This window comes from Priapulus caudatus, unplaced genomic scaffold (assembly GCF_000485595.1).
Source record: "Priapulus caudatus unplaced genomic scaffold, Priapulus_caudatus-5.0.1 Scaffold1300, whole genome shotgun sequence".
NCBI lineage: Eukaryota > Metazoa > Priapulida > Priapulimorpha > Priapulimorphida > Priapulidae > Priapulus > Priapulus caudatus.
Genome location: NW_014578361.1, coordinates 53666 through 65062, shown reverse-complemented (window position 1 = coordinate 65062; position 11397 = coordinate 53666). Strand labels below are relative to the sequence as shown.

The 11397-nt window shown below is 41.1% G+C and overlaps 1 protein-coding gene across 2 annotated transcripts in view; it reads right to left on the bottom strand.

Annotated features, from left to right (window-relative positions):
• Positions 1-4212: 4212 nt before the first annotated feature.
• Positions 4213-11397, bottom strand: part of LOC106816153 (superoxide dismutase [Mn]-like) — a gene marked incomplete at its 3' end in the record, with an annotated part of 57347 nt that continues 50162 nt past the window's right edge. For both annotated transcript variants that reach the window (XM_014820709.1, XM_014820710.1), the window contains 1 exon segment: positions 4213-4362. In XM_014820709.1, coding sequence (XP_014676195.1) covers positions 4213-4362 — 150 coding nt within the window.

Below are 11397 nucleotides of genomic sequence, written 5' to 3'. Positions count from 1 at the left end.
TCTTGCTTTTCTGAGAATGGGTTGATCCAGGCTTGAATGAGGCCGACGACTGTTGAAACTGTTTTCTCATCATTTTGGATTCTGGGCTGCTGTAGATCAGCATGGTTGAGTTCCGATTGGTTCCCATGTACCATGTTTCTTAAGTGTCTAAGAAATGCGCTGCGGTACTGCTGTTATGTAGTAGCTTCTGATGGCTCCTGCTTTTAGGCTGAACCGTGTCGTGCCTCCAGGAGTCTGAGTGTCTTTCTTCACTGTAACCTCAGTTGTCTGATCTATAGGTATCCACCCAAAGGGATTATTGCTGGACATCTGCACCGAAAAATGACCTTCCTGAAAGGCTCTGTGTACATCAGGATTAGTCTCTGGAAGATTTGTTATCTGAGCAAAGTATGCAGACAGGTACCTGGCATAGTTGACCTTATCGTAGGCAAAACACCATGGGATCATGGTTCGAATGGCATTGATGTGCAAATCCCAGTTTCCCTCACGAGATGCACGCAGAAGGCCAAGTATCACATGCTCTACTATGTCTATGTATGAAATCCAGTATCCCGATAGGCTATAGCTCCCCATTGTTGTGGCGGAGGTTTTCCAAGAAGTCTCTCCCCAGGATCATCAACTCTAACAATTCTGGACTGTAGAGGAGATTACTGAAGTTCTGTTGGTTGAGTTCATCAGCTATGCTGTTCACCTTGTCAACGCATGTTTTGATCACAGCGCTCTTCTCCTCATTGCTGTCTACCCATAGTTTGAACTCTGCCCATGCCAGTCTCATTAAAGCTTCATAGATGCACTTGTGGACCCCGATAGTACGATTGTACTGTTTACCATCAATGCCCCTATTTATGGACCCCTCCGCGACTATCCCAACTTCTATGCATATGTCCTTTAAACCACCATCACAGAATCGCTTTCCTATAATACTCAGGGCATTCATGATAGTGTGGAATGTTCCCATCCTCAAGAGCACATTGAAAAAACGCTCTTGTGCTTCCAGGCAATTTCAACGGCTTTTGCATAGAGTGCTTGATCCATGACTACCACAAGTGTGTCCAGACACAGTTCCTTTCTGATTAGATCTGACTGTTTAAGAATTTCAAAAACTGTAGTTAACTCTGTAGCTGGTGCATTGACTGTGGGCAGATATCCAACAACATCTTCTGAGATTGATTCTTGGTTCCTGGTTTTGATATTAAACCCAGTCCAACTTGGGATTGTCTGACTCTCTGATGTTGTTTGTCTTGCTATGATCCATACCAGGTTCTTGTTACAGGCGACTTGAGCAGACTCTTGTGCTTCCTGGATGTGGTTCTCACTGGTTGGTAGAGGCTGTGGACCTACACGTGCACTAGCTACATAGACTTCCAGATCTTCGTGTTCAATGTTGACTGATCTTTGTTTCAGTTTATCAATGCTAGGAAGTTCTGTCGTAGGTGGATGAGGTCCATAGACCTTAGGCTGGACCGCTATTCCGTTGACTCAATGTGATGTACCCTTTCCAGTAAGTGTCTCCTCCAGTCTGTCTATATTGTCCCATGCAAGATTTGTGAAGGCATAGGGTTTGATGGAGACTGGTAGAACAGCTCTCTGGTTGAAGCCCATTGCTAACTTCTGGAGACAGAGAGCAGTATCATTCTCTTCTAGCTGGTCATAAGACACTCCATGTCCAAACTTGTTCAGTGTCCGAATGACCTCAATGTTTCCAGTGAGTGCTTTCACCGCATAAGGAAGCAGGAAATGTTTTGGTGGTTTATACTGCCCACGTGTCACAGCATATATCATGTCCTGGCTAAATGACTCAACTAGAATAGCAGTTCTGTGGGATGTATTCGTAGTACTAGAATCTCCAGTGAGGAGCCCGACAAGAAATCGCTCTAGTTGATTTGGTATGGCGATATGAGTAGCTACATCAGACGGATGGTATGGCAATGGTGTGAATATCATGTCTTGTTTGGTGGCCGTTCGGATATGCGATGAAGTCTGATCTATGATCTTGTTGACATCTGTAGACTTGGCCTTCCATAGCTTGAGCTCCCTGTGTAGAGTTTGATTTTCCAAGACAACATATCCTTTAATGATACACAATAGGGAACCAACAACAACTTTCCCTTATCATCGGGAAATATTTCCATGAAACCTCCAAGCTCGGATTGCAGTCTTCTGTGGATATTCTTCTTTGTTGAATCCTTCAAAAGTTTAACTCCACCAGATAACTATATTTAGGTGAATAAAGAATCTTTGACTAGTTGAAATAATAGACATAAATTACTGTCATAACTGCTATACNAAACAGGACATGATATCCACACCATGGCCATACCATCCGTCTGATTAGATCTGACTGTTTAAGAATTTCAAAAACTGTAGTCAACTCTGTAGCTGGTGCATTGACTGTGGGCAGGTATCCAACAACATCTTCTGAGATTGATTCTTGGTCCCTGGTTTTGATATTAAACCCAGTCCAACTTGGGATTGTCTGACTCTCTGATGTTGTTTGTCTTGCTAGGATCCATACCAGATTCTTGTTACAGGTGACTTTAGCAGACTCTTGTGCTTCCTGGATGTGGTTCTCACTGGTTGGTAGATGCTGTGGACCTACACGTGCACTAGCTACATAGACTTCCAGATCTTCGTGTTCAATGTTGACTGATCTTTGTTTCAGTTTATCAATGCTAGAAAGTTCTGACGTAGGTGGATGAGGTCCATAGACCTTAGGCTGGACCGCTATTCCGTTGACTCAATGTGATGTACCCTTTCCAGTAAGTGTCTCCTCCAGTCTGTCTATATTGTCCCATGCAAGATTTGTGAAGGCATAGGGTTTGATGGAGACTGGTAGAACAGCTCTCTGGTTAAAGCCCATTGCTAACTTCTGGAGACAGAGAGCAGTATCATTCTCTTCTAGCTGGTCATTAGAGACTCCATGTCCAAACTTGTTCTGTGTCCGAATGACCTCAATGTTTCCAGTGAGTGCTTTCACCGCATAAGGAAGCAGGAAATGTTTTGGTGGTTTATACTGCCCACGTGTCACAGCATATATCATGTCCTGGCTAAATGACTCAACTAGAATAGCAGTTCTGTGGGATGTATTCGTAGTACTAGAATCTCCATTGAGGAGCCCGACAAGAAATCGCTCTAGTTGATTTGGTATGGCGATATGAGTAGCTACATCAGACGGATGGTATGGCCATGGTGTGGATATCATGTCCTGTTTGGTGGCCGTTCGGATATGTGATGAAGTCTGATCTATGATCTTGTTGACATCTGTAGACTTGGCCTTCCAAAGCTTGAGCTCCCTGTGTAGAGTTTGATTTTCCAAGACAACATCCTTTAATGATACACAGTAGGGAACCAACAACAACTTTCCCTTGTCATCGGGAAATATTTCCATGGAACCTCCAAGCTCGGATTGCAGTCTTCTGTGGATATTCTTCTTTGTTGAATCCTTCAAAAGTTTAACTCCACCAGATAACTATATTTAGGTGAATAAAGAATCTTTGACTAGTTGAAATAATAGACACAAATTACTGTCCTAACTGCTATACGAGCTTACAGCAATTTTGGTGGCCATCTTGCATTTTGGCGGCCATCTTGGATTTATTTTCATCAAATGTGTGTTCAATGTTTTAGGTAAAGACAATAATAAAATCTACGACTCAGAATACCTGGTCATGGACACCAAAGTCACTGTCCTAGCTGCTCTAGAACATGATATATAGCTAAATAAGCATTTTGGCGGCCATTTTGGAAAAGGGGAGATAACTCACATAAAGCTGCCACCCCCACAATGCTATCACATATTTTCTAACTCTAGGGGTTCAGACCTTCCCAAAAATCACTATTAGCATTCTCCCCCCGATTTGATACCGACCAACCCCCCTGGCTGATGGACTAATACACAAACTCGCTTTGCACTGCCAAGAACTGAATGCAGTGCCTATAGCAAATCAAAGCATATAGCAAGAAACTGATGGTTGGAAAGCTGGCTGAATAACGGCAATATGGCTGCCGTGCACACCGTTAGCAATTCAGCAAACATCACGCAACGACAGTGTGCAGTATACAGATGGGGTTAGACATAGATAGGAAATTAGCCAAATTGTGCCGAGCGCGTTCACAGTTCGTCGTGCATGTTCCTCTTTGACCACCACTTGTCCAGCTGAGCTACAGCATCCCAGCTAACAACATGCCACCAATCGTCGATGTAGGCAGCTCGGTGCTTCAGGTAGTACGCATGCTCCCATAGATCGATGCCCAGAATTGGGTGAAGTCCCTCAGAGAGAGGGAAGTCCTGGTTGGCGGTAGTCGCTATCATTAAGTGAGAGCCGTGTCCGATGTTAAAATCACGGCAGAGCCACACATATCCTACATAGTGAGACAAGTGTAAGTTATGCATGTGCGTAATGTTTCATGCTTTCACCGATCGCCTCGATTAATGGGTATATCTCAACAGAGCTGTAATTACTTCTTAGGGTTTTGTGAACAGTGTAATGCAGCCTTGAAAACACTGAAAAAACATCTCCAGCACACATTTAGTGGAGCGACCGGGGCCCAAAAAGGGCCTTATTTAAGGAGTTACCCCTCTCCACTTTAGAACAAGGCAAATGAGGTATCGTTGGATTTGTTAGGATGTCTGCTTTATGAAAAACTATGTTTTACAGTCCGATTCTAATTAAAACATGGCAAATTAACCCCTTTTTTGCAAACACCCATAAAAAATGTTAATTTTGGAATATCAGAATAATTGTTATTTTGGCACCTTAAAAGACTGAAAACATGTTAATATTACATTAATTCCTTTCTGCTAATAACAATTAATATCTTTTGGTTTTAACCCACTTCAATGGGGTTTTGGGCCCCTTAATACCCCAAAATCGGGGGTTTTACCTCTTTTTGCCATTTTCCAATCCTAAGTTTTGATGAAGTACCCCTCCCCCATATTATAACAAAACAAATCTGATCTCATTTGATTCGTAAGGATGTCAGCTGTATGAATATTGATGTTTGATTTGCATATTTTAATGCTAACATGGCTGATTAACCCCCTATTTGCAAAAAAAAACACATAAAATCTGTAATATCTCATTTTGTTGTACTTTCTCACTTACTTTACAGTTGGAAAACAAGTAAATGTCACATTGTTTTCTTCCTGTCAAGGACACTGACACATTAATTAGGGATTAACCCTCTTTAGTTGGCTCCAAATAACCCCTTGAGAATATTGTTAGTGTTTGAACATACTGCCTTTTACACCGTCATGTCCGTATGACCTCAGACTTCATCTGTATTTTCAACCTCCCTTATCTCCCGCTGATTCTCACATTATCCACCACATGTACAAATGTCAATGCACTCAAGTCTAGCAATGACACACTGGCATTTCTGCCCACGACAATCTTTGTCTGTGCATTACAAATGAGTTATGTCTCTAACCTCAGCTGGTGCCGATTCATTCTGGTACAATGTTGGCCAGAGTTCACCTTTTGCATTTACATGCCAACCATGGCCAACTGGGTTCATGTTCACAGGTTTTGCGACGTGACTCTGACACCACACTGCAACTTGGTATTGGACACGCAATACATGTTGTGCGAAGGCATCCTCTGTCGGTGGCAGTATTGATGCAGGCTTGTCAGTGGTTGTGGCGAGTACGAAACGAAGCTCATTGAGTGAACTGAGATTTTTTTTACCATGCATGAGGAGAACAAATCGCCTTGCAGTATCTAAGAAAGTAGGGACATCCTGGAATGATTCCAGACTCTGTAAGGCCTCTGCAATTTTGGTGAGAGCTGAATAAGCCGTTCGCTTTCCAAGTCTGTATAGAGCACTTGTCGTGTCACATCCCGACAGAGCATGCGCAGCCAGTAAGGACGTGCATGCTGCTTTGCCAAGTTTGGTACTGATGTGGTGTACAGGTATGAATCGTTCCTTTGTGACAAACTTCCCTGAGTGTCCAGCATGCATATCCACTTTATCGGCCAGCGCTCCCCTGCTCCAGTAATATATCAGCAACACCAGAACATGTGTTGTCACAGCGAATGATTATCCGTGGATGGTCTCTCAACAACGTTATTGCGTGTAATACGAGGCGAGTATCCGCTTCCTCTTGTGTGCTGTACAACCCCTCAAGACTGGACACACCCACTTCATTCAGAACTTTGACGACTGCTCCATCTTCAAATCCACCTGCCAGTACTACCGATTTCTCTGCAGGCAGGATATCTTGTCCATTGTCGCAGATATACTGACAGATGAATGAAGCGAGACTAGCCTTGTTGGCATTGGACTTGAGGAAGTTCTGGTAATTCGGAACATCCCTGTTACCTTGGATCTGGTAGTTGAGTCCGGAATTCATCATTCCTCACCTGTGTTGCTCAGTTGATTTTATTGAATGTTCCCTATCGTACCGGTCAAATACCAATGTCACAACGTCAATGGATGGATCCATGGCACTGTTCTTCAGAAGACGCACGGTTCGTTTCAGAACCACCTTTCCAAGTTCGTTGAACGTCTTGAAATGATTCTCATTTAGGGCCTGACACATTGCCATGCCATCAATGAGGTATGCAGCAGACTGTGATGATGTCGTGGTATTCTGATGAGGTAGGACAATAATTTCATCCGTGTTTGCTTCAAGCTTTTTGGCAAGATCTGATTTGTTGGTTTTCCTCATGGAACCATCGTCATTGAACATTGAAGGGGTAACAGCCCCAGTTATTTGGAGCCAACTGAAGAGGGTTAATCCCTAATTAATGTGTCAGTGTCCTTGACAGGAAGAAAACAATGTGACATTTACTTGTTTTCGACCTTGTAAGTGATAAAGTAACAACAAAATGAGATATCGGGAAATTCCTGATTTTATGTTTTTTTTTGCAAGTAGGGAATTTTTTGCATAGGGAATCAGCTATGTTAGCATTAAAATATGCAAATCAAACATCAATATTCATACAGATACGAATCAAATGAGACCAGATTTGTTTTGTTATAATATGGGGGAAGGGTACTGCATCAAAACTTAGGATTGGAAAATGGCAAAAGGGGTAAAACGGTATGCTCAGGTATTAAGGGGCCCAAAACCCAATTGAAGTGGGTTAAAACCCGAAATAATGTGAGAGTGTCCTTAGCAAAAAGGAATTAATGTGATATTAACATGTTTTCAGACTTTTAAGGTGCCAAAATAACAATTATTCTGATATTCCAAAATTCCCATTTTTTATGGGTTTTTGCAAAAAAAGGGTTAATTGGCCATGTTTTAATTAGAATCTGACTGTAAAACATTGTTTTTCATAAAGCAGACATCCTAACAAATCAAACGATACCTCATTTGCCTTTTTCTAAAGTGGGGAGGGGTCGAGCTAAATTTGGCTCTCAGTCGCTCCACTAATTGCTTTGATAACGACAAAGTTTCCATCTAGTAATGCGGGCGTTAGTCCAACTTGAGACATGATGAAGTATTTACGAAACATTGTTTTATGTTAATGTTATGTGTAGGATAGGACTGTGTGATATCGTGTTAAAATTACTTGTGTTGGCTAAAATAACAGAAACATATTACACTTCATGCTGTAACATCATAATTGTTTATAGGTGTTCCTCTAGCATCCTAAGCATATATAACCACGAACATATCTATTCAAAGTATACATATCTAACATAAACATATATACAGATATACATACATATATACTCTATGTTAGTACAGGTACACCACCGATTTTCTGGACACTGATGGCCCGGAACCACTTTTAGTCCGGATAAAATTCACCGGGTGGCCACCACCTTTCACAAAATATAAGTGATTCTGTTCACTTTTTATGGTTAAATTGCTACATTATACTTCCTATTTTGCTATTCTGTTTGATGTAAACAAACATTTGTGACTCATACATAGGCCATAGCAAGCATTTAATGTCGTGATCAATATATCAAATCTTATCAGGTAAGAATTTGAGGATACATTTAGTACCGTTAGTACTTACTTTTCATGTAAAAAAATTGCAACAAAAATTTTAAATTTTACAAAATAATATACACCATAGAAAATTTGCGACGTAGTCAATTCAAAGGGATTACATGACTCTAGGTTAAAATTACACTACATAAAAATTTCATTGTTCAATATTGATTAGAAATATTTTTTTCTGTTTTAAAAGTAACAGCTGTATCGTTTCTTACATGCTGGTGTAACTGATAATAATAATTATCTTATTACACCAGATAATAACCACTCATCTGGTTATTAACTCCAGATTTCTGTTTACATCAACCCCTGATAGTTAACTAGGTAGTTTTCCAAAAATTTCAACTAGTATTATCAGGAGTGTATAATATACAAGAGTATGACTCGCTCGAAACACACGAAATTCAACATTTCCATGCCCTAGCTTACCTATGATTTATTACGTGAAGCCCCATAATAATAATATCACAGGTAGCGTTGTACATCCAACTTGCCCTCACACTTCACCTTGTATCGATACCCCTTCTTATTACGTAGTTATAACTTCGAACGTCAGACATGGTTTTAGTCATTCACCTAGTCGAGTGGCCATCGTATCCGCCTGATCAAAGTAAACAATTGGCAGCTCACAGTGATAACGCTGTTGACGGGGTTTGGCAGAGATTTGCAACTCGCAAATTAGTAGCGGGCTCTGCATGGCCGCTGGCTCTGACCCGCGCCACGGCTGCGAGTGCAGATATCATATGACATAGTTATGCTGATAGGGTCTATGTCCCCCAGGGTACTGCCGGAACGTACCCTGGTACTAAATAGTACTATCTAATATGTCGGACCGTACCTCGCCTACTCCACTAACGAGTCTAGGGAGTCGCCTACGCCTACTCCCTAACCCTAACCCTAATCCTAACCCTAACCCTAACCCTAACTCTAACCCTAACCCTAACCCTAACCCTAACCCGAACCCGAACCATATCAGCTAGATAGTTACCAGGGTACGTTCCGGTATACCGGACCGTACCCAGGGTACGTTCCGGCAGTACCCTGGTGGACATAGACCCTATGAGCCATAGTTATATAAAATAATCCCTCATAAGAAGTTTTCGTTTGGCGACATTTTGGAAGTTTTTACGATGTACTCTTGCTACTAATTTGCGAGCTGCGAGTCCCTACGGAATTACCCCGTCAACAGCGTTATCACCGCGAGCTGCCAATTGTTTACTTGCATCGGGCGGAAATGATGGCCACTTAACTAAAACCATGTCTGATGTTCAAAGCTATAGCTACAATTATAGTCTATATAATCAGAAGAGATATTGATACAAGGTAATGTGTGAGGGCAAGTTGGATCTACAATGCTTGTGATGTCTTTATTATTGTGTTTCAGGTGATAAATCATAAGTAAACTAGGGCATGAAAATGTTGAATTTTGTGTGTTTCGAGCGAGTCATACTCTTCTAGTTCTATATTATACACTCCTGGTATTAATACTATCAGTTATACTGTTTGCTGTGACAAACAAATTGGGTGGTATCTTATTTAAAATAGAAGCAAAAAATTATTGTAAATATTACCTCTGGGTGTCGATATTCATTATTATAGGGTTTGGTGCCAGTACTGTCCAATAAAGTGCATGGTTGAGGTACCTTGAATGGAAATATTGAATGTATGCTCATATCTTTTGTGCAATTTTAGGTAAACCGTATTCAGAAATAAACAATGAGTTTAAGTGTGAAACATACCCCCTTCCATTGTTTTTATAGCTTTCATATGTTTGGGTGGCAAATTATTTATCTGTTCCAGCAACTTCACTAATATCCATTTTGTCAGAGATGGATGCTGAAAAATCACAAATTTCACACGCATGAAACACACGTAATATAATTATGCACATAGGTCGTACACTAATTATATCGTCCCATGAAACAGTACTTCCCAATGAACAACCTTGTATTAATTAACACGTTCATTCTCATGTTATGTATTTTACACAAAGTTTAAGTCTAAAAACACAAACCCCATGCATGATCCGGTTAATCACATAACTGTTTACGTGCACAAATTCCACAATGTACCGACGATCACATAACCCTCATGAATGTTTACTCACTGCACCACTTATCACCATTACCTTTATGCCTTACGCATTTCTTTATATAGCACCTACATTAGCAGGGCTACCACCAATTCACCCGTATATATAGCTGGGGTCACCTACAATTTAAGTTACTCCTCCTCTCGCCTGAATATATGCTTACCTGAAATAAAAGATATTTACATGATAACGGTAACACAAGTGGCACCATTATATAACCAATTAAAAAATACGGTAAACAAACGGCATAAACAACAGGTCAACAAAGGAAAACCTGCTGAAAATCAAACGTTGCACATTTTGGTAAAAGTAACAATACATGTACTAGTGTTCTAAGACATCTTAGCCCTACTTTAGACACAAGTTTCGCAAGCAATATCAGTAAGTATTGTTATAGTTGGGAAAATATGAGAAAGGTTTGGATTATTGTTCGAAATCGTCACATTAATACCCCGTACAGACTGCAAATTTGAACCCGTATTAAACTAAGTGTGTACATGGTATGCCATGCTAAATACGCGCTAGTCCGGACTAAGTTAGCCCCGCGAAGAAGCGTGCCAAGTCAGCCCATGCTAAGTTAGCACGCGCGGAAATGTGTGCGTACGCAATCCAGTGACAGGCCCGGGTTAAATTTCACAATAAGCATTCGCATAGCCTTATTTGGGTCACATAAAAGTATATAGTTGTCTGCTGAGAAACAAAACAAGCTCAACTGAGCATGCGCAGTCAACCCGTGCTAACTTAGCGCTGTTCAACAAATTGTGTCTGTACGCTGCGATCTATCGCGCACCTGCAAGGCACAGGCCTGGTCCAGACGAGTTTGATGTGGGATCAAATTTTGCAGTCTGTATAGGGTATAAATTTGAAGAAACTGAAAAACTATTCTACAGTTTCAGGGGCTAAAAATAGAGCAAGTCCGAGGTCCGGGACCTGCCGATTTCATGCTCGGACTTTCGCAATTTCAATAATTTACAAAACCCCACTTTCATCAAATAAAACATCATTAAACCATTGCAAATTGCAAAGAAACTAGAAACGAGCAGTTGTCGCCAACTACATGTATCCCCCGTAATCTAGTATGAATGGAATATCTCTGCAAGGACGTAGAAGGCAAGTAAAGTTAAATAAGTCACAAAGACAGGTTTGTTAGACAACTGGTCTGCCTCAGATGTGCAAGTATATGGAATACACACCGGGGGAGGGGGGTATGGGTGCAGTGGTGCGTTACGGTAAAGCGAAGACGCAAATCGTTTTTGGTGTGAGCGGAGTCATCGTTGCCATGGTAAGAACATTTTTGTGGAAATATTGTAGAACCTGTAACTTGTGCTGTTTTTACCCGATTGTCATG